We start from the raw sequence: 23,339 nt of genomic DNA, 5'->3' as shown, positions 1-23,339 counted from the left end.
AAAAGTTTGACAGGTTGCTGTGGCTAATTCCGAGCAGAGGAAGGCTGGGGTACCTTTAGCAAGGGCAGCGCTCAGTAACAAAATGACCAGATCCACAGCACAGCATTTGCGCATACACAAATCACCACGCGGCGGTTACGGCTCTCCCCTAAATCTAAGGCGCTCTGCTGCACGACGCCGTGCGTATGCGTGAGTTCATACACACGGACGAGCAGAGGGGCTCGCGTTCCCCAGAGCTCAGCATCTGCCGCAGCACGGGGGCAGCGCTGGGCTGGAGGGGCCCGTGCTCACCAAGAGCAGTGTGTGTGGGGGATGGGGACGGCTCTCGCAGCAGCACGCCCCATGCCCCGACCGTTTGGGCCGCGCTGCAGCCGGGTGCGGGCGGGGCCCGGGGCGCGGCGGGCGGGCGGCTCCGCAATCGGAGCCGAAACGCGGAGGCCGGGCCGCGGATTGGGCCAGGCGGGATCATACAAGGCAGGCGAGCCGCCGATTGGCCCTGCGCGGGTCAGGAGCTGCGGGCTGCTGTAAACAGCCGGGGCCGGCACGCTCCGGGAGGCCGTGGGCTGACCGATAGTAACCTCCAGGCAAACTCAACCTCCCACCCCCCCCCGCTTTTTCTTTTTTTCTTTGTCTTTTGTGCACCGTCAGCCGTTGCGGCTGGGCCCAGCCAATGGGCGGGAGCTGCGTGCGCAGGGCTCCCCGAGCCGCGGGCCGAGCTGCCCGGGTAGGGGGAGTCCTTGCATCCACGTGTCCGCGGGTCTGCCCGGTGCCGGGGGCCCCGGACTGAGAGAGGGAGAGAGACAGAGAGACAGGCGGGGACGGAAGGGGCCGTGCCCGCAGCCCCCACCTGGCCGCCCGCAGGCTGCGGCGCTCGGTCCTTCCCGCCGGTGGGCGCGAACAAGCGGCCGCTTGTTTCCATGCCATCCCTTCCCTTAACCCGTCCCTGCCCCGCCGGGGCGGAGATCCGCAGAGAAGCAGCGTTGGGGCGCATCAGGATGGCACCCCTAATTCATAGATCACACAGGGAACGGGAATCGTTGTAGAACGCTTCCAGGCGGCGAGCTTGCTGCTGAGCTGGCAGCGCTGGAGGGCTTGATAGTGCCGGAAAACGTATTTTGGGCAGGGGATTTAATGACAGGGGATTTAATGACAGCCTCGGAGAAAGAGGGAGAGGCAGAGATCTGAGCTCTGCTCTCGTGAAACGGAGGCAGAGGGATCATTAACTTTATTTTTAGGCTTGGCTGAATAATCGGGGTTGGAGATGGGCCTCTGCCTCACTTGTTTTCAGAGGGCTTGTGCTGAATCAGAAGAGCGCTGGATACCACCAGCAACGGCCCTTCACCAGCCAACGGGCAGCCCCCACCGTGCCCCCCGGCCCGGGGGCAGGACGCTGTGGCCAGAGCTCAGCCTGGGAGGCAGAGCGTGGGCCCCGTGTGCTGAGTTCCACACGCTGTGTGCAAGGCCGCGGTGCCTCGGTGCTGTGCCCCCTGCACCCAAAGGGAGTGAGCCGGGGCCGCGTGGCAAGAGCCTTGCCCCCCATTCCTGGCTGAAGGGTGGTTTGGTGAGGCAGAGGGGAGCACATAGCAATTAAAGTGATATTTGGTGCGGGGATTTCCCTTTTTCTTTCACTTCCCTTCAGCTTCGAAAGGGATGGGGAGAGCGGGGCCGGCAGCGGGAGGAAAATTCCCCTGGCCGAGGTGAATGAACTCGTGTGACGCGGGGCCGGGCTGCCAGTATTACGTGTTGTGCCGCATGCACGGCTGCCGGCCGCGGGTGCTGGCGGAGGGCCCGGCTGGGTAACCTGCAGTAACCCGTGGCGCAGGCAGCCGGTGGCAGGCGTGCCGGGAGGGAGCAGCCATTGTGAGCTGCTCGCTCAGCGCCCTTACAGGGGCAGAGGGTGATCTCCCCTTCCTCGCCGTGGGTGGGAGGGAGCAGGGCTGGGAATTGGCAGCTCCGAGCCCACAGATCACAGAATATCTCACGTTGGAAGGGACCCATGAGGACCACCGAGGCCAGCTCAGCCAAAGGCATAGGTGACAGCGTGCCTCCTAAGTTCTTGTGCTTCGCCCGGTCCCACCTGCCACATTAAAAGCCCAACAGGTCTTAAAGTAACATTTTTATTATGAACAAAAAATTTCAGATCAGCACAACCAGATATCTGTTTCCATATTAGTAGAAATTATTTCAAAATTTTTTTCTTTTTTTTTCCCAATACACAAAACAGAGAGATACTACTATGCAGAAATCCCTAAGCTGTGAAAAATCGTATCCTACTCTCAACAGTGACAGAGCTCAGGCAGCACGCAAGTTCAGCTCTCCAGTCCTTCCCCGAGCACCCAGCACTTGCTCTCTGTGATACCACTGGGAACAGGCCTGGAAAACGCTTCCTCCAGCATCGGTGTGCACGTGGTGCGCTGCTGCCTCCCTCCCGCTCCCTGTGGGCAGTGGGCAGCCCCGTGCAGGGAAACTGAGGCATGACATGACATGTCCCCAGGCGGCACAACGAGCAGGTGCCTACCTGGGCTCGGGGAACGGCCCCGCTGCCGCCTCATCTGCTTCCACCTCTCACAGGCTCATTTACACTACACATACAGATGACGCGTCCAGGATACAAACATGCCACCAAAAATATATATATATATATTTATAGGTGTGTATATAGATATATATATATATCAAACAAAGGTCTACCTAAAATGTTGTATCTGTCTCTTAATCTAACGAAAATTTCTAACTCAAGTACATTCAAAATCACCTGCACCCCCAGTTCAATGTAGGCAATTAAATGAGAAACCCCTCAAATGTTCATAATTCAGCAAAAAAAAAAATAACCCAAAAAACCAACAAAACAAAAAACAGCAAACAGCTGTCAATACTTCTATGTATATTAAAGAAAGATTTAAGGCACCCAGAGATATTTGCCAATCCACCTCGAAAGTGACTGGGCAAACACCAGGACTGTTTGGTTACTGTTCCTTAGCTTCCACCCTGATTTCAGATTCTGGACCCAAATCAGCACTTGAAATTCAGAAGGAACCCTTGGTATCAGTCAGGCCCTGCTTTCTCTGCTGGGAGGATGTGAGCTGTTGCAGCATGTCACGCACGCTTCTCTGCCGCAGGGTATGTTATGCTACAGGCTGAGGGCACCAGGAGCAAGGAATCGTTCTCCTCGCCTTCCCCCCTTCACAGCACTGGCTGGAGCACCTCATCCTCTCTGGAGACTTCGGTGAAGGCAGCCCACAGTTGTAGAGCTAAGAGTGTTTCTCCCCTTTGACCCCGACAAAACAATGGGTCTGTAAGGATGCTGCCTCCAGCGTGCTGCCGCTATCTTCGGGATGCTGGGAGCTCCTGATCGCAGCCCTCAGCTGGAGACTGTGTCAGCCCAGGTGGCCCAGAGCAGAGGGGCCGTGCTGATGAGCAGTGACAAGGTTGCGGCAGGGAGGGGAAAGGAGAGCAGAAGGACTGCTTTTCAGGGTCCTGAGCTAAAGAGAGTTACAGAGAGCACTGCAAAGCTGTTCTGCTTCCCACATGTCTCAGAGCAGCAAAGCCACAGCGGCTGGCTTCAGGGAGGCTTGCCCAGCTGCGCTGTGGGGAGTAGGGCAGGGGGCTGGGTGAATTAGCCGACTCCAGAACCAGGGGGATGCCAGTCTGCTCCAACATTACCCCTTCCTGGTCACCTCTCTTGCTTTCCTCAATTTCTGTCTATGCGTTAAAGCAACACAACTGATACTATTGCTACAACTAATTGCAAAAATAAAAGTGGATTATGGTGGGGGGAGCTAAGGAGGAAAAAAAGAAAGCACGTTCAGCCTGGTGAGGGGCCACTGTACCCATGACCCAACCACCTGAACTCTTGCTGCAGTCTGTGCAGCTTGCAGGAAACAACACCCACAAGAGCTTCTTTTTCCCAACACGCCCTTCAGCTGCCTGCCCACGCTGTCTCAGGCCCGGGTGATATAACCGACCTTTGTGCTGCCTCACCACCCGCGCTGCCTGCATAGCGGGACAGCAGCTTGCTCACCAGGCTGAGCAGCAAGCTGGCAGTCGCTGGGGGCCAGGAAACAAGCTAAGGGACTAAGGAGGAGCTGCTTTCTCTTCCCGTGTTCTCTTGGGAGTGCAACTCTATTCCTCAGGCAGCTGGGGACTGCAAAACCCCTCGGCTCCTTGCCGCCCTGCTCCACACCAGTGTTTGTCAGGCACTTGCTAATCAACCAACCAGAGCCCATGCAGAAGGAGAGACCTGCTCTTTAGGTCTTCCAAGATGTTCTCACACCGTCCTGAGCCCACAGGTGCTCCCTTGCTGCACCAGCGATGTCCCTGTGTCCCTGCACCCACACTCTGGGGCATGCAGGGACACCAGGACATCTGTGGGGACACCATTCCTCCAGCATGTACAGCAGCTTAATACAGTGGTGGAGCTTTGGTTTACATCCTTCTCCCCATCTCAATTTTGGCACATCCTATTTGCTGGCAAAATCTCGGCAGCATCCAACAAAACCACCCAAGACCTGCCTGGAGCTCTCAGACATCTTTGGGGCTCTCCTCCCACCACCAGAGAGCTGAGAGATGGGGAGGGGGAGACCACTCCCCACGCTCTGCACTCCACAGTAAGGGAAAGGGACAGGGCTGCTTATCCCAGAGAGCGGTTTAGTCATGCCAAGCTTCAGCAGCCCTTGAGAAAGGAGGGACAGAGGAAGGAGAGGAGGGTATTTTGGGGAGACAGTCACACTGACTTTGGCTCAACTCTTCAGCTGGATGGTATAGGCATCCGTCAGCACTGTGGTATGCATTTGGCTGCAATGGCCCAGGCTGCTTCCCACCAGCTTCTCCACCGGGGGAGGTGGGGACAAAGTAAAGCAGAAGACAAGGCAGAGGAGTTAGAGATGAGAATGAAAAGGGACAGGGGAGGAGGGAAAGGGGTGGCCTGGTGTTACAAAGGCAGAGCTCCAGGTCTTAAATACATTGCGTAAAATACACCATGGGAGGAGGTTAAAACTCATTATCATTATCGTAAGCAAACTGGTAACGTTATTCAGTAGTTAGTAAACAGAACATTAAACCTTTGTCCAGCGTGTTCGGAGGGGTCAGGAAAGGAGAAAGGGAGAAAAAGGAGGAAGGAGAGGTGAGGATGTGTGCGTGAAGGGGAGTAGGAACTCAGCCGCTCTTGTGACTCCCATCTCCAGTCCGCATTGTCCGGGCCAAGATGACCTCCTTGGAGACCCTCTTGCGATCGCTGGCCAGCCCCAGGAGGCACATGAGGTCAATGAAGGCTGTGGTTAAATTGAAGCGCCAGCCATACTCACTGGTGGAGTAGTCGTAGGGGAACGTGTGGTGGTAGTTGTGGAAACCTTCTCCTGCAAAACATAACCAAGGAGAGGATGGAGAGAGCTCTAGGCTATGGCCCCTTTCACTTGGCCCAAAGCACCACAGTCCTGCAACAAGCTCTGGATTGAGCCTGGGTTGCTTTCTCCTCTCAGCCCAGTTTCTCCTTTGTGATCTACCCCATCTCATTTGGGCACAGTCCATCACTTGGGCCGGCACAGGCTTCCTTTAAAGAGGCAATGACAGCTATAGAGGAGTTATGAGACTTTGGAGGAAAATGACCATGCAGCAAGGAACCTAGAAAGGTTCTGGTTCACAGTCTTCACCAATACACTGAAGGAATCCTAATGGTTTTTCCTCTGCCACAATGAGACACCTTCCAGTATAGGTTGAGCTACCAGACAGACCTGCATCAAGTCCATGACAAACCAGGAGAGGCCAACCAACAAAATCCAAAATCCAAAAGGTATTTCCAGATGGGAGCAATGCAGACAGACCTCTACTAAGCAATCCAGATGAGTCGGTTACCCTCTGCTCTGGAGAGTGTTAAGGTGGGCTTCAGTGCCCAATTACATTGCCTGGACTCCTGCTCCTACTCCGTGGCTCTCCATAGTTAAAATCCCTCCCTACTAAAAACTCAGGAATAGATCTTTCAGTGATGGAAATCAGTGCAGCCACAGTAATATACAGGGATGCACACCAGCTGAGATTTGAGTTTAGGGGAACAGATATGGGCAAATGCTGACTCTAGGATATACTTTCCTAAGTTCTCAGAATTTGGGAAAATGCATGAGATCTGGCTTGTCTCATCTTCAAGTAACCCCAAATCACTAGCTGCCCTAAGAGCACATCCAAATACACATCTGCTGGTTTTCGAGATGGTAAATCTAAGACAGATAAGCAGAGACTGCAGCACAAATTTTTTGGTCTGGTAAACAGAGCAGAGAGACCTTGGAGCAAGGTAAATAAAAAAATTGCTATTGAGATAAGGAGGTGCTAAGTCTAACAGAGTCTTTTCCAGGCTGCAGTGAGGGTAGTGGAAGCTGATAACCCCACTGCCCTTATGTACTCACTGACTAGACTGGGAAACACCTCCACATACAAAAGCTACAGGGCAGGAGGGGAAGGGTGCAGGGGAAATGAGGACACCTGGATTCACAGAAATTTCCACAAACAGCTGCAGCACCAGCAGTGAAAATCACGGATGCTGAACGTACCTAGGGCCCCCACGCTGACCAGAGGGTTCTCCCGTGGGTTGATGTTCTTATCATACGGCCGATTGCCAAACATGTGAGCAGCACTGTTCACTAGCCAGGTGGCATTGAGCCCTAAGGCGTAGCGCAGGATGGCTGGAATGAGGAAGCTGATGATGATGGATTCATCCCAGAAGTACCAGGGCACTACAGTGGGCAGCGTGAAGCACAGCAACACCACCGACGGCTTGTAGTATCTGGAAAGGAAAGGACCAGGAGGAAAGTGTTCAGTGGCAGAGGCAGGGCTGGTTCAGTCCTCCCTTGGGAGATTTCACTTTTGTCTGAGCCATACGGGGAAAATCGAGCACAGAAACATCTCAGTGCTGAGCCCCGTTCCTTTTACCCTGGGTGCACAGAAGCCCTTGCTGGAGACTTCCAAGTCTTATCTCTGGGCAAGAGACTTGGACTAAACTCCTGCCCTCTTTGTCCCAACCTCACATGTGTAGAAACGTCCCCATCACCGTAAGTCCAGACACCAATTTCTGCTTTCCTCCCGATCTCCCATTTATCCCTTAGCTATACTGGTCTCTATAATGCAATACTACACTTGCAGAAGGTCCCACAGAAGGTCTGTTCTCCAGCTCTGGGCCAGTGCTGCATCTCCTCCTTGCACTTGGCCCTGTCTGCCAATATACCCCACAAACAAGTGCAAGCAGAGTATGCTTGCCCCATTCAAATAGCTGAGCATATGGGATCTCTCACACTGGAGGGATGGGAGTAGGGGAAGCTGAGCCACTTTGGTGATCCACAAGAGAAATACAGGGCACAAAAAGTAGGAGAGCATAAAGTGCTTGGTTCATGTGGCACTGAGTTAGGTTTCAGTGTCCCATCCCTGCAGCCCTGGTGACAAGCTCATCTTCTCCAAGGATGAGCCCCAATACAACCTCAGACAGATGACAGACACTCCATACAAGAGGCACGAATGAATCAAGACTGTCCTTCCTAGTGACTGCCCCCTCATATCCCCATTTTGGACTCCTCTTTCATCTGTTTCTAGCAGGCTGATGGGAGGGAGGCAGAGGCATGACCTGGAAAGTGGACCACAGCTTCTCCAACGATGGCCCCGAGGCATGTACAGGTGGGTTCTGGGCCAGCCCAGGCAGCAGCTGGACTGTGGGCAAGCAGGCATGAAAGTGCTTTGTGGTGGGAAACTCAGCCCATGCCAGTGAGGTGTTACAAGGCTGGCAGGTGAGAAAGGGGTGTGGGAGGGCTAGCGATAGCACCAGCTCCTAAATGCTTCCTATATAGAAGAGGCACAGCTGACTTCTCACAGAGCTCATCCCATGGCAAAGCCTCAGGCAGACCAAGAACTCACATTTTTCACATGACACCCCAATTCCCTTCATACTTCCCCAAAGGGGCTCCCTATCCTGCTTGTGGGGTTCCTGCTCCATCCCACACCCCACTACTCACCTCCGCTGGAACATCACCACTTTGTCAGCCTTTAAATCACTCAGGTCCAGCTTCTGGCCCTTCTCTATGACATCCGGGTGCTTGCGTACCAGCAGCCAGCCAATGTGGGAGAAGAAGAAGCCCCGCGTGGCGTTGTGGGGATCTGCATTTGTCTCGGAGAACTTGTGATGGACACGGTGGTCCCGGGCCCACTCATAGATGTCATTCTGCAAGGCAAGATGAGCAGAAACTTAGGACTAGGGCTGGAGATGCTCCCTTCAAATTAACAAAAAAGGCCTAAATCCTGTCGACATGAAGGTGTATTAGCCATTCTATCTTTCTTTAGAATGTGAGGTTTTTGACTTTCAAAGCAGAGGTTGGATCTTCTTTGTTCTTTAACATCTGCTTCTTTGATGGGTCTTATTTTTCTCTCTTTTGTTGTTGTTGTTGTTTTTAATTAGTTAAATGTAGGTCTTGGTTTGCACATCCTGTACAGCATCACAGGCTTTGATTGGCCTGTTTGTTCCCCCACCCCACAATAGCCAGTCCTAACTGGCCAGTTGATGCCTCCTCCCTCACACACTCAGCACTCACGGGTCTCTTGACCATGTCCCTAGAGCTGCCAGTAGGTATTGATCAGCCTGCCCCTTCACTCCACAGTGACATTTTCCATGGGTCAGCCTGCCTTACTTTCCCTGGGATTGGCAAATCTGTTTGAACTGGGAGTAATCCTTTTTTAAAACTTTTTTTTTTCTTGGAAATCAAGCAATATTAAAAGATAGGTCCCTCTTTAGAAATAAACGCACCACTTCAATGACAGTTACCAAAATCTGCCCATTTTGAGCTACGAAATCAATATGGTTTGGAAAATGTCAATTTTTTCATCATTTGTATTACAAAATAATTGTTTTGGCCACTTTTAAGAATGTATTTCAATGAGCCTGTATTCATTCCTCTACAGCAAGATATTGGTTAGCTTAAAGCCATGTATTACAGCATCCTGGAAAGCAAGAAACAGTTCTAAGCACAAATCTGTTTCCTCTGTTACATGAGAGACTCCTTAATCCCATTACTACATTGGACTTCTATGAACTATGCCTTCTGCTGGAGGCAGTAGGCACAAATCTGTAAAGAGGCCATGTCCTCCACCCAGAGCATGGTACTACTTCATCTTTCACACTGTGTGCACAAACACCTATCAGGGATTTCAAGGCAGAAAAGTCAGAATCTTGATCTAAACTTTAGCATATGTCTTTTCTACAAATCTTGGTTTGGGGCCACCCCTAACTGCAACCTTGACTTTCTCAGGTCAGCAGGTAAAGCCTCAGAGAACCCTCCCTCCTTGTGAGTTTCCAGCTTATAGGCTGTAACTAGAGGGGCTTCTGCTGCACTGCAGCAGTCTGGTCTTGATGATGGAAGAGCCAGATGGGGCTCAAATTCTCTGAAACCTCAAGCCACAGGTCTCTGAGCAGCCAACAGGCATTTTCTGGAGGACCTCAGATAAGATGATCTATGATCTTTTCTGGCTTGAATAATTACCAGTCTGATTTTAGAGCTGCTGTCAATAACGGGAGTGAGGTAAATTGCAAATAAACCTTCTCTTGATCTCATTGAAAGTAACTATTAAAAGAAAAAAATCAAAAGGAATGGTACTGAATTTTCAGTAAAACTTTGGATTAGTTCCTACTGAAGCTGGAATATTTCTCTGTCTCTCATCTTTGTCTATTCCCAATAGCAATAGCTCAGCAAATTCTTGCCCTCTCCTGCCCTATAACTCTGTGAAGGAGTTTGGGACTTTGTACGGGACTGGCCAATACACAGCAACCCATCTCATTCCCATGCTGAATGCTGGACCAGTAGCTGGAATCAACAGCTTGGTCCTTCCTCTTATTCATGAAAAACTGATTTGGTACTAACAGAGAATAGGAAAGAGAATGGTGTTTTAGAAACTTTTACAAGACTGGAAGAAACACTCCAACCCTGTCCTGATTACATGTCAATGAAATTATATCCTCTATGGCTGCACAGTGAACAAAGAGAGATAATGGCTCTAAAACAACTGGTCCACTTGGGCTTTACCCTTCTCCCCACACCTCAGCTGGAAAATTACTTAAGGGCAAAGCACTGGCACCCTTCTGAGCACCTTTTTCTAACAGAAAGTGCTACAGCCTGCCATGCTACCACTACTTCCACAGTAGCAGGACTGTACGAAGTCCCCTCAAGTAAAATTGGAGGATAGGGTTCCAATAGAGCTGCCTCACAGCAATAAACAGGAGAGACTGACAATTTTTCTGTGACAATCCAATTAGGGTTTTCACTCGAACTTTTTCAGGGCTACCTCTGCTACTTTACACAGTCCCGAAGGACTTCCCTGCTTGTTTGCTTTTGTGGATGATGAAGTGCTCTCAGGAGTGATTAGGCAATATCCTGAGGTGCTTATCAGCTGCCTGCAAGTCACTTGGGCCATTCTGAATGGGCCCAGCCCTCTCCCCTTGAAGCATCACTGCCCTGGGAAGACTCTCTGGAAGCTAGAGGCATGAATTCATTACTATTCCAGACCAAAGAAGCATACCCCTAAATGCTGAAGTGCTTGGTCTTTCTGCAGCAGCAGATTCCACAGCTTGGCTCCCCAGTCTGTGCAGATGTGTCCCCCTCTTATCAGTAGTGCAGAAAGAGGAGGGCGAGGCCACTAAATGGGAGGAGAGCACTTGGCACATCCACACCTCCTTCACAGATCCTCCTAAGGCAAGTACTGGAGAATGCACTTGAGTGAAGCATACATTCCTGCTTCAGAGAGCTTTCCTACCCCTGACATCGGCGAGCAGTCCTTCCCCCATCTTGTTAGCAAGGTTCATCTCACAGTCACCCTCTAAAGGGGCAACGTGAAGGCAATGAGATGGACTTCAGCACCACAATGCTAGATGGAAAGGGCAGGTTATTTGCTAATGAAAGGTAGTAGAAGAGAGGAACCTGTCATCATCTTGTGCCCTGTACCTGAAACACAGACTCAGAGAAGCAGTTCTTTCTGAGGACTTCTTTCTGCACAAAGAGCAGGTGCTTACCTGGAAGGCCATGGAGTTTGCAATAGTCAAGAAGATCCGCAGGGGTAGTGTGGCTTTGTAGGACCGATGGCTCCAGAGGCGGTGAGATCCAGCTGTTATCCCCAGAGCACTGAACATGAAACACAGAATGGCTGGAGAGGAAATGAAAGCATTGGAGCAGTTAGAGCAAGTCAGCCTGCAGCACAGTTTCAGGCAAAGCAACAGAAAGGCAAACCTTCCCCCAAAGCTGTGTATTCAAGAGAAGAACCCACAGAAAGCACATACAAAGGCAGTAATATATCAACTTGAGAGTGCAGTTACTTTACTGAAAAGCATTTCCCCTCATCAGACAGGCTTGGTCTGGGAGGAAGAGAGGTGCATCAGGATGTTACAGGTCTTGGGACTAAGGAGTTACCACAGGCTTCCTACACAATGTGGAGAAAATCACTTCAGCTCCTCATCTCTGGCAAGGTAGGTGACTCTTTTTCAAGACTTGTCTTGTCACAAGGGCTGGTTCTTCAGCTTAATGCTGTCATGGTGCCAGATGCACAAAATTGTATATCGCAGCTGGTTCCATACAGCCCTGTGCAGACAACGCTGCAGTCTACTAGGGAGTGGCTTTCCCCATTCCTCCCATCCTTAATGATCAAGGATCTCACTTTCCTATCTCACCTGTCCTCACTCTTTTGCATTCTTTTAACCTAAAGGTGGTAGATTATCTTAGAGTTATTTAGGAGGACAGCTCAAGCCCAGGGTTAGGCTTCTCTTCTGCTCCCTTCCTTAGTCTGAGCTGGCTAGAAAAATATCTAACTCACCAATCTAATGAGAGCTCTGGGAGAAGGGACATCTTCCCACTTTCCCAAAGGATAACTCCATCCTTGGTAAAAATTTGCAGATTTCAGCCAATTCACTTAATCCTGCAGACTGCTCCTTATCCCTACAAGTAGGCCCATTGATAAGGATCACTTGTATGCTTGACAATACCGTTCACTCCAGCCAAATGGATCGAATCAAGCTTATCCTTAATTCAGAAAATACTCTGCTAGAAACATAATTAAAATCAAAGATCTGAGACACACATAGGGCACTGGTGCCCCTTTTCTTCATTCAAATAATCCAGGCCTTTGACTCTGATTTGAATAACCTCAGACACTGCAGTAACAACTAAACCCGCTCCTGGATGTTGCAGACACTTCCTATTAGCAGTAAGAGCGTGACACACCATCATTCTCCCTTGGGCACAGGCTGCTGTGCCATGCAAACCAGATTTCATAAAACCTCTGGGTAACCTACTGTGCACATCTTGGCAGCTGAGGTAGATTTCCAAGAGTGACAAGCAGTTTATGGCAGAGCTGAGAGCAGTATCTCTCCAATCTCTACATACTCCATGAGAGACACCAAACAGGGAGTCCATAGGAAAAAAAAAACAAGCAGTGGATGTTGGATCAAGGATGTAGGGGGTAAATTGCTAGGGAAGGAGCCCAGCTCCCAAATGTGGGGCAAATAGGTATGAGTTAAGGGTGAACTGGGCACAGAAATGGAACTGTGCAATCTTTAATCGTCTTTAACAGCACTAGAAAGTAAGTACCAGGTTAGGTGAGTACAGGCCCTATCTATAGCCTAAGCTCAGGCTTCCCTTTCTAGTTTACCTTCACATGCTGTCCCACAACTAACTATAACTCCATGCTGCCTTGCCTCTTGCCCACATACAATAGCTGTAGTTTATCTGAGGAGCAGAAATGTTCTGTGGGAAAGGACCTGGTTCTCAGGCTATGCATACATGGCACCCAACCCCACAGAAACCTAAACTTTTCTTGGGAGCTATTAGCTCTGTCAGACATACCTATAGGTTATGACAGTGATAACTGGAGCAGGAACAGGATCTGGACAATGAGACTGAAAGAAATGCTGGTAAACAGAGGAATCAGGTACCCTGATGATTCAGAGGGTTCATCCCCATGAACAGATGGCTATGACTTAGTCAGGGAATGAGCATCTCAGAGAGAATGAAGAGCTTCTTCAAGATCACTCATTAGGACGGGATTTGGAAGGGAAACAGGGAAGGTGAGATAAAGTAGCACAGGCTTTCATAGCTACCCTGTCACGCTGCCCCAAACTGAAAGACTTAGGCACTCCATCAGCTGAGGTTTCAATGTCATGTTCTGTACCATCACATGACTGTGGCTTTGAAGTATACAATATCCAAAAGATTGGCACATCCCAGGTGATGTTGCCAATGACACATTCAAATGAAATACAAAGAATTATGACCACTGTCAGTAAAATGCACTCAGTGGTCCAAAAAATGAATCCAAAAACATTTCAGATTCAGTCATGCCTATGTGACTCAATAGCCTTTACCTCCTTGCAGCTCAGATTCAGACCTCAAGTTATGATGGGAAGCCAGGAATGTGCTAAAGGCATTGTCACGTGCATTCAGCACCAAGGATGTTTACGTGAAGAGGTGTCCCTCCTCCCACAGGTGTCCTTGGGCTTCTGCTCAGAGGGAGGGAGGGAAAGCTACAGCTCTAGATTGTTTTCTGTTTGCTTCCCAGTCCAACCTAGCCAGGTTGGGAGAATAGCAGACAGTTGCTGCTCTCAGGAGAAATAAATCAATAGTAAGGAAACATATGCAGGCTGCATAAGGGGAAAAGTGTTTAGAAGGAGCAATAGGAGCTGCTGTTGCTAAACTTTAACTTCCCTGTCTGGCAAAATCAGAACTTCCCCTCTGCACTCAGCATAGAAGCAGAGTCGCCTGCAAATTAAGCCTAGAGAGGACACTAGGAGAGGTGTTGCCAGTAGCAGTCTCGATGAGAAAGTAGCAACAGACTTCTGTAAACATTTTGCTGGAGATTTCCAGGCTGTCCATTGCCTAAATTATCCAGCAAGATTCTGGTTCAGGAAAGTATCAACCCATGTTTCTGCCAGCACTGCAAGGAGCCAGGTCATCAGGAGTTAACACAAATATCACTGTCTAACGCACCTGAGGGCCAGGAAGACAACCTGCAAATCATATTTTGGAGGAGTGAGCAGTGAGAGAAGAAACTGTCCATCCCCTTTGCATCCTGCCCTTCCAAACTCAGTCTGGCAAATGAAACAAAATATGTCCACAATCCCTAAAGAGAAAAACTCTGGATCAGATTTTGTCAAGTGTATTGGAGAAGACAGTAATTAAAAAGGGGAGCTAGCAAGAAAGCCATAGCATTGGAAGGGCTCGGAAAGCTTTAGATATGGTGAGCTTTCACCTGATCAACAATCCCAGCTTGTTCTGGGAAGCTCTGTACCAGAAAGAGATCAGGGGATACAATGCACACAGCAATGCAGAACAGCAAACAATGATGAAGGCAGGGCTCGAGAGCTTGAGAGACAAAGAGGAATTAGCACACAGAGAAATGAAAACAAAAGAGAACACAGTCACCAATATAACTGGTTTCAGAGGGACAGAAACATCAAGGAGACATTGGCCTAGATGAAGAGGATATAAGCAGAGGATTGCTCCTTATAAAAAATACAGTAGGTACATCAGCTATCAGACGCCACAGTAGAGAACATCTGGGGCCACACTGATTTTATATTACATGTACATAGCCTGAAGAAGGAATGATCTAAATGGAGAAACAAACAAACAAAAACCAGCAGCTCCAAAACTACAACTGGGAGAGGTGCTCTGCCATGAGCCAATGAAATGTGGTTGGGAGCAACACAAGTCCCTGCTATTCTATCTTTGTGTGTTAAAGGGGAACTGTAGTCCTTTCCTTGCTGGGAAGGTAACAGCAAGACTCTGAGATGACAGTCACAGAGGCCCTCTATGTACCACCAAGAAAACGAATGCGCTGAGACAAGAACAATGCAAGGAAGAGCAAGGAGTCTTGTTGAGAAGTCACATCTGTGGAGGAAGTGTCCCAGCCCCACAGAATGTGCTCTAGAGAAAAGCTCTGTCTGGGATGCAGGGTGCAAGAGAGGGTGGTCCTTTTCCAGAGGATGTGATCTGGGACAGGGAGCGCTCTGGAGCCACTGCAGCTCCTTTAACATAGGATGGATCTTCAGCTAGTCCGAAACAATGCAGTTCCTCAAACTCCATGTTCTCCCCTTCCCAGGGAACTTGTCACTCCAGAAGCCACTGAGGAATCATGCAGTGCCTCACAGTGGCCGGACAGCTGCTGGCACTTCACATCAGAGCTATCTGAGGGAGGGGAGTGACTGGGGTCAGGAAAAAAAGCAGGGCAGATTCCCAAGAAGTGCCATAGGATGCAATACAGACATCCTGAACGAGCACGTGGTTGCAAGGACACCGCCTCAGAGACCATTCTGGGGGTAAGATGGGGCTTAGCAGAGTGCGAGGCATCATTTACCTTCTGGACCGAGATGCTCAAGTCCACTAAAATATCTCAGGGGAGCTGAAGGAGAAGGGTTGGATGGATTGGAAATAACAGCATATCTCAGCAGACATTAAACCAGTAGGCCCAACTCACCTTCACTCTCCTCCTTGCCGTAAAGCCCCGAGCGGGGGGCTGGGAGTTGGATGACCCAGGCTGCCAGCACGCTTGTGTGAGAAAAGTCAGCAGCTCCAGCCCGCAGCCAGGAGCTCAAGAAGGGGACTCCCCACCACACAGACAGCCCAGAAACACTCCTCCAATGTTGTGCTGAAGCTGCGTGTTCTGCCCAGCCCTGCCAGCCTCAGAGAAAAATGTAGCCCGTCCTTGAGGCCTGTGAATTTTTCACAAGGCAAAGGCCAGCAAAGTTTTCTTTCATAACATCCCTGTGAAAGGCCATGCTGACAGTGTGGGAACAGAGAACACTGCCTCTGTTTCTGCAGATGATGTAGCCAGACTCTTGAATCCTGTGGCATCCAGCGGGCTCGTCCCCAGGTCTCTGACTGTGAGATGCTCAGGTAGCTGGGAAGGCACAAAGTCTGGCAGCTTAGGGAGCCATCGCCTCACCAGCCCAGATGCAATGCTTATAACTTGCAGCCCTCAGGAGGACAGACTGAGAGCATGACTCACCCAGGGTCCCATCCAGCAGGGGCAGCGAGGGAGAGCAAGGGACTTCAAGAGGACCTCTCTGAGGCCTGTCCTACTGGGCTTGCCAGGATGCTGCTCCCATCTGGGCACCTCAGAGGGACACTGCTGAAACTAAAAGCACTGCTGCCATGCCAGCAGGTCTCTAAATATGACTGGGGCTTCCCATTTCAGGATGCTCTGCTTCACAGAAAGGCAAGGGCTAGATGCAATACCTAGATCTCCCCACTGGGAATAGTTTGGCTTCTTGAACCCTCTGGGAGTCCATATAAAGACTCATGCAAAGTGAGGCTCCCCAGCAGCTTGGGCCTCAGTCCCAGCTGTCTTTCAAGCAGTCAGAGAAGTCTAGTTCCTGCTCAGGGATAGGTCTCAGAAAAAAAGGAGCTTCTCCTAGCTACCTTCTGCTTGGTTGTGCTTTCCATTGGAATTTGCTGCCTGGAGAGCTGCTTATTTATTTTTTGAAAGCTGTCACACTTAATTCTGGGATGATGGAGGCTAATTGTGCTATTGTAAGAATGATACAAGAGTGAACATTTACCCTCAGCACAATTGTATTTTGTCTCTTTCCCCTCACAAACACGTCGAGTCTCTGCAGACTTACATAGGAATGGTTACTGCGGGCAACGGCCTCTCACCAAATTCCCTGTATCTTCTGTTCCCAGCCATTCCTGAAGGGGTTCTTGCTAATATCTTTCTTCCTAACTTTCTGGGACTGTCACTGTGCTCCATCAAACGTTTTCTGTGCTTCACCTCAGAAGGGGCCGTACATTCAGGTGTGGGTTACTCCAAAGCCTAGCAGACTAGAAATGCTTTGTGTCGAGACTTTTTTTTCCCACTCAGCATCAGGAATGTTCCTGTGAGAGTTGAATACTCCAGAAAATTGGGCCCTTACTTCTGCCAGCTCCCACACTAAATGCCTACCAAGCAAAGGACCTCGGTGAGCCAGCAAGGATGCAGTATGAAGCATGAGCCAAGTTCCTCTCTGTATCTTGTCTAATGCCCCTGCAGCAGGTTTGCTGTCTAATCAGCCAGGCAGTCCCTGTCAAATCCTTCTCCCTCACAGGAGACACTAGCAAGTCTTCCTATAGGTTGCTATGAAGCTGGCTGAGCATCTTCTAAAAGAAGACCTCCACTTCTTCTCCTTCTTGAAGCCTGGGGAGAAAAAAAAATCCCACCCAAAAACCACGTTTGCAGATATTGAGAAACAAGTGGAGAGATGTGCTTACCCCATGCCAAGGTCTGGATCTTTGCAGAAGGGATCAGCGTCAGCCCGATTATGGCCCCTAGATGCAGCAGGCTCATGAGGATGATATTCCTCCAGACATATTGCAGAGGGGGCTTGGGGCCTTCCTTCTCACAGTAGGTTTCATCGAAGAGATCGTCTACCATGCCTCGTTCTGCTGCCACTGCGTCATGATTGAGTAAGACCTTCTCCATGAAGGCATTCCCATTCTTGGTCACCCGTGAGGTGACAGTGGTGGTGGTGGAAGCGGGGGGGAACTCCTTGGATATGTTCAAGAAAGGAAAAAAGGGAAAACATAACAAGAAATTGGTGGTTACAAATGCAGGAATGTAGTAATGGGCTGCGAAAGGGGGAGAGCTTTTTCTTTCTGGGAGGAGGAGGTGAATGGTGGACACCATGCAAAAAGTAAACAAAAAGACTTGAAAGCCAGTCTTTCATCTATCAGTGGCTTTGGTGAGTTCTTTTGCAGGCTGCAAGGATTTTTATTTTCCTGCAGTATTATGAGTGGGTGGTTTTAAGGTGGGCTTTCAGTCTGGGCTTGGGCACAAGCAGACAACAATAAAGGAAGCCTAGTGAATGAACAAAGAGATGGGGGAGAAATATTATCTGAAATAGGATTTTTTTTAAATTGTCAGGCTGCTCCTAACCTCCTGCGTCTTTGTGTTACCCCACTACGGATCACAAGGTAACGTCAGGAAGCTCCTTTGGTGAGTCTCTTCGTGTCCCCACACCTCCCCACCCAGGCTGGGATGCAGCAGGACCTCTTGCCTACAGACCAGTCAGGCCCACAGCCCCCACTTCATGGCGGCTGTTGGGCTTCTTATCCCATTCTCACTCTTCACCAGGTAAACTGAAGCACATAAAGGCAATCCCATGAGCTGAGGCCACCAGCGCAGGGACAGGAAGCTTTAAGAAGCAAGCTCTTTGGATCTGGCTCCCAGCTCTCTCCTGTAACCATGACACAACATTCCCTCTCCACATGCTTGTTTGCCCTGGCGCAGTGACAGCCCGCCTGAGCAGGCATGCATGACGAAAAGAGCAGGCAGGACTGACCCTCATGAAACAGGTCACTGAACCCTGAATCACCCATTTCCATCTCCATCCTGACAGCTGCGTGTTTGCCGGCACTCGCACTCCTTCCGCGGGCCCAAATCCAAGTGCACGCCTGGGCCTGACCCGGAGGTGCTGTGCACGTGGGCTGTGGGTGGTGGGGGCGTGCGGCCCGGCCCTGCCTCCCTGCCTGGGGAACGTGGGCCTGCACTGCACGCCGGGCTGGGAAGCAGCCTAGATGGAGCAGGAGAGGCCTCGGCCCAGTTCAGAGCCTGCAGTTGGGGAGCTCCTTTCCTAAGAGAAACCTCTCCTGAATTAAAAGCAGATTGGACCCCAGGCAGCTGGGATGCCTGAAGGACCACGGCTCTGCCATGGCCTAGTTTCCTGAGGGAAGCATTAAAATCAGGCCAGGCAGCTTACATGGCCACTCCAACTCCTCCCTTTCCCAAGGGCAGAAACTAGAGGGTTACAGACATACCTTCCTATGGGGAGGAGCTGGCAAAGCCGGGAGATTCCTCACATTTGGGAAGTGAAATGATTGCTAGGCAGGGAGCCCTCTAAGCTTTTCCTTCCGCAGTTGAACATACCCTAGCTAGAAAGATAAACCCTGGACACTGCTGAGCACCCTGCAGCTCCCATTGAGCCCAGGCACCGCTGTGCTGGGACTGGCCGCCTCCACATCCCAGCCACTGGGCATCCCTCCCTGCTTTTCTAATTAACGTCAATGTTAATTGAGGGTGTGATACTTCAAGCTGCTGGAGAATTCAGAGGCAATCCCTCAAAAAGAGCTGTGAGAAATGGCTTTTAATCCAGAGATTAGGCAAATAAAAATCCTGCCCATTCAGAAGTGTCAGATATTCTCATCTGACATTTTGGCAGGAAGGCACAGTTTTCTTCGTTGGCTGGAAGACAATCTACCAAAAAGATCGAAGACTTGTCTATGCAGGAAAAATTCCCAGCAGAGATCTGGTGGTATAATTAGACGGGTAATACTCCCCATATGGACATGCTGCTTCCACAATAAGAATGTGGGGTTGGAACTGCATTTTTCTCCTCTGCGATAGATTATGTCACAGTCAGAGTTACACAGGAACAGAAGAGGAGGAGGGAGAGTGCAAAGGAAACAGCAGAGAAGAAAAAAAATACTTCTTACTGAGTTGCAGTAGACATGTGAGGAATTTTACCAACATACCTTTGCTGCTAGAATTACACTGATATAATCAAAGAGGTCATTTCTCACATGTAAACTAACCTTAAATCAAAAGGGCCATAAAATGGCTGTGAAACACAGCTCCGCCATTACAGACCTGGTGGAAAGGACTGGGGGGAGGAAGGAGAGAGAAGTGTGCAGCTATTTAGCTAGAGAGCAGGGAAACCAGGGGAAAAAAAAAAAAACGGATTGTTATCCTTTCATGGCCACAGTGACTCCTGTGGCTCCTACCAAGGAAAACAGGATAGGAATTGATCTGGGGTCTACAGCTGAGAGAGGGAGAGCACCAACTAAACCATCTTTGTGAGCTCTCCCTCCTTTCTGAATGACTTTGCAGCTCTCATCTGCACAACAGATGTGCTCCCCATCTCCACGCTCCTCCACGTACCCTATCAGCATCAAACACTGCATAGGTGATCCTGGCAACCAGACAGCACTACAGCCAGCTGCAGCTCAAAGCGTTCAGCCCGGGGCCCCAAGGCACTGAATCTCAGGTCCTGCACACTTCAGTATGCCCAGTGTGACCCAGGGACAGGATTCTTCCCAGCCTCCAGGATATGCCCCAAAGTACACGTCAAGACCAAGGAACGTGGTCTGAGCACACCGTCCTTGGCATCTATTTCAGATGGTGAAAGGAATATAATTATTTACATCACAGCATCCCTGGAAGGTCATAGTACGTGCACAAAAGGATGGAACAGCCACCATGTGCTGGTGACAGGTGAAGCAGGGGGCTGTGGTTTACCTCCCATTCCTCAGCACAGGCAGAATGGGGAAGGACAAGAACGCAAGACCAGGAGCAGCAGGATCAGCCCCTGCCTCCCTGGGGAAGGTGACGGCCGGGAGGCAAACAATAAATACATAAATAATATCTCAAATGTTCTCTAACTCGACATATCTTCCCGGTGCTGGGTTGTTATTCAGGCTGCCTTCTGCCAAAAATGGGCCGTCTCCCCATTGTATGTTTGCTTGGCTTTGGCAATGCAGACACAGTCATTCATTTCATCTGGGCAGCTGGCTGCTTTCACCTTGCGTCTGTCCTAGAGACGCTCCCTGCTGCAATACTTGGCTTAAAAACGCTGCTAAGAGAGAGCCCTTTCTTTTCGGAAAATAAATAAAAAATACAAACCACAGTCCGAGAGCTCCACTCCCCAAATCCTCACGACCTCATACCACAAAGGACTTATCCCCCGCGAGCAGCTTTGGGTGAACGTCTAAAAACAAGCCCATATTTCATGCTCAGTCTATTCGAGAGCGCTCCCCCCTCGCTAAACCCTCTCTGGGCGATACTCCCAGCGGCAGATGCCTCCGTTTCATTCACCATCTCCCGATGAGGCTGAGCGATGCCCTACGAGCGCACCGAGCGCCTCCGCCTCCCGACTGAGAAGCGGCCCGCGCCGCCGCGCACATACGTGTGCCACGGACACGTGTGGATGCCCGGGCCGTTCCCCTGAGCAGGGAGCAGGACAGGGCGAGGAGCGGACAAAGCCCTCCGCTTACCCCCTCCTGTAGCAAGTGCGCAGGCATGTGGCTGCCGTGTCCCTGTCCCTCGGCGGCGGTGCGCGGATGTCCCCGACGGCGGCTGCTGCGGGACTCTGGCTGCTGTCGGCCCCTAGCCGGGCGAGTTGTGCGGCTGGGGAGGCGCGTGCGGAGGTATTTAAGCGGGGCCGGGCTCTCCGCGCCCCGGCCTCCCTGTGACCCTCTGCCCGCTGCGAGATGCGTGGGATCAGCGCGGCAGGCGGCGAGTCGCAGCGGGGGCTTGGCTCTCGGCGTGCCCGGGAGGAAAGGCGGGGCGGGCCGGGGGGCGGGAGGAAGGATGCTGAGGAAGAGGAGGATGGCGAGGGCCAGGCTCTCGCATGATGCCTGGCTGCTTTTTTTTTTCCTTCTTCTTTTTTTTTTTTCCCTTTTTTTTTTTTTTTCCCCTCCCCCTCGCGAGCCGATTGGCTGCGGGAAATTTGGTGCCACCTCGGCTTGCCCTTGCCATTGGCTGCCCGCAATCTGCTGTTCGCTCCCCGCGGCGCGCACCCTGCGCGGCCGCTGTTGCCGGCGCTCACTGCGGCTTCGGGCGCTGCTCTGCCCTGCTCTGTGCGGAGCTCCCCGGCGCAGCCGCCCTCTGGCACCGGGGCTGCCCGGAGCCAAGCAAGAGGGGCGCGGGGACCCCCTTCCTGGCCAGCGAATTGGAAAGAAGAGACTTCATTGTCAAACAGCTGCTCTGTACTGGGAGCTCCACGGAGAGCTTTATGTGTCTATATGAAAATCGTATGTTTTTGCGGAGAAAAGCACATTCACCATTGTATGTCTGGATCCACACGTATATTTGTATAGGGGCTTATCTTGATATGCACAAACAGTCTGGAAAACGTTGGCTGTAACCTTTAAAATGAATCCTGGGCATTTTCCACCAGCCAACAGTCCCTTCTGGTGGAGGGTGGCAGAAAGGGAAAAAAAATTAAAAGCTCAGTTTGGTATCAGCTATTTTCCGTAACAACGTTCTCCGCAGCCCCAGTAACAGAACCTGGATTTCCTTGTTGCTGGGGCTCTTTACCAGGAAGACATTTCCCATTAAAAGTGAGGAGGGCCCTGCAGCTGCCGCCTTGCTGGTGGCAGAGCAGAGGAAGCTCTCCTAACCCCACCGTGTGGCCACCGTGCCCGGCATCCCCGGATGTTCAGCAGAAAGGCCTGGGATGCCCTAGTGCCATTACCCCAGCTACAGTGTGCCCCGCTTTCAGTCAGTGCCCCCCCCATTGCGCAGGAGTCACAGTGGAACAAAAGCATCAAAAGCCATGCTGAATTGTGCCCGTATCCGCTGAGCCATATCCTGCCCAGGCAGCCATCCCTCAGCGAAGGAGCCGACCAAACGAGGTGCAGATGGACAACCACTTTCTTGCAGAGTCAGTCCATCCCCGGGCTGATCCAGCTCACATTCAGCGGGGCTGATTCAGTGGCAGCTGTCAAAAGTGAGCTGCACTGCAATCACTGGGAGGGAAAAGTGACAATGAAAAATAACAGCAGCTCAGTTGTTCTCTGTATCCAGAGGTGGCTGGCAAAGGGGAAAAAATGTGTCTCTCCTTTTTCATCTCACTGTGATGGATGAAGAGGTCTGAGAGGGGTCTGTGTTTCAGTTTAACATTAGAAAATCGAGTCTTGCCTACTCTCAGACACAATATTGAAGGAGAGAACCCACAACAGATGACGTTCCTAGAGTGAAAGCTGGCATGAGTCAGAGAAGGATTTTAACCGTCTCTTTTAAGACTCTCTGTTAAATGCTTGGTTAACAACACTGATGGTTACTGAACACTGGAGAGAAACAATGGTTTAGTTAAAGATTCTACTTGCTTTGTATGTGAGTGTTGGAAGAACACTGTGCCAAAACACTATCCTAAGGAAATAAGAGAAAGAAAAAACAAGCTGATAAATAAAGAAGAAAAAGAAATAAGGTGGTACTTGTTGATTAATATATATATGTATAGCAGCTTGTGCCACATGGTGAAAATCATCTCAATTCCACAAGCCAGGGACGTGCTATCAGTTGGTGAAAAGGAGGCTCTTGGGGATTCCAGGTTTGCAATTTTGCAGATGCCCTGACCCACCTGAGCCTTTTCCTTTCCCACCAGTTTCTTTCTTCAGATGCAGAGAGTGGCCAAAAGGGGACTAACAGGGCGGCAAGACTTTGGCATTCTCTAAGATGAGCACTTCTTGCTCCCACACAACAGAAGTGAGGAGCTGCCGGGGTGAGGGCAGGGTGGTAGGGCTGGGATCTGGCAGCTTTTCCTTCGAGGTAGAGCTGTCCAGCTGAGCCTCCAGTAGAAC

The 23,339-nt window shown here is 50.7% G+C and overlaps 1 protein-coding gene across 1 annotated transcript; it reads right to left on the bottom strand.

The window, feature by feature from the left end:
* Positions 2,102 to 21,413, bottom strand: SCD (stearoyl-CoA desaturase). Its single transcript, XM_021399498.1, has 6 exons — positions 21,030 to 21,413; positions 17,253 to 17,529; positions 11,030 to 11,160; positions 7,989 to 8,194; positions 6,540 to 6,772; positions 2,102 to 5,354 (listed from the first exon to the last, which is right to left on the bottom strand). Exons 1-6 carry the CDS (start codon positions 21,054 to 21,056, stop codon positions 5,155 to 5,157), a joined length of 1,074 nt encoding a protein of 357 aa, XP_021255173.1. The 5' UTR covers positions 21,057 to 21,413; the 3' UTR covers positions 2,102 to 5,154.

The sequence above is a fragment of the Numida meleagris genome, chromosome 5 (genome assembly GCF_002078875.1).
Source record: "Numida meleagris isolate 19003 breed g44 Domestic line chromosome 5, NumMel1.0, whole genome shotgun sequence".
Lineage (NCBI taxonomy): Eukaryota > Metazoa > Chordata > Aves > Galliformes > Numididae > Numida > Numida meleagris.
This window is presented reverse-complemented; position numbering and strand designations above follow the sequence as displayed.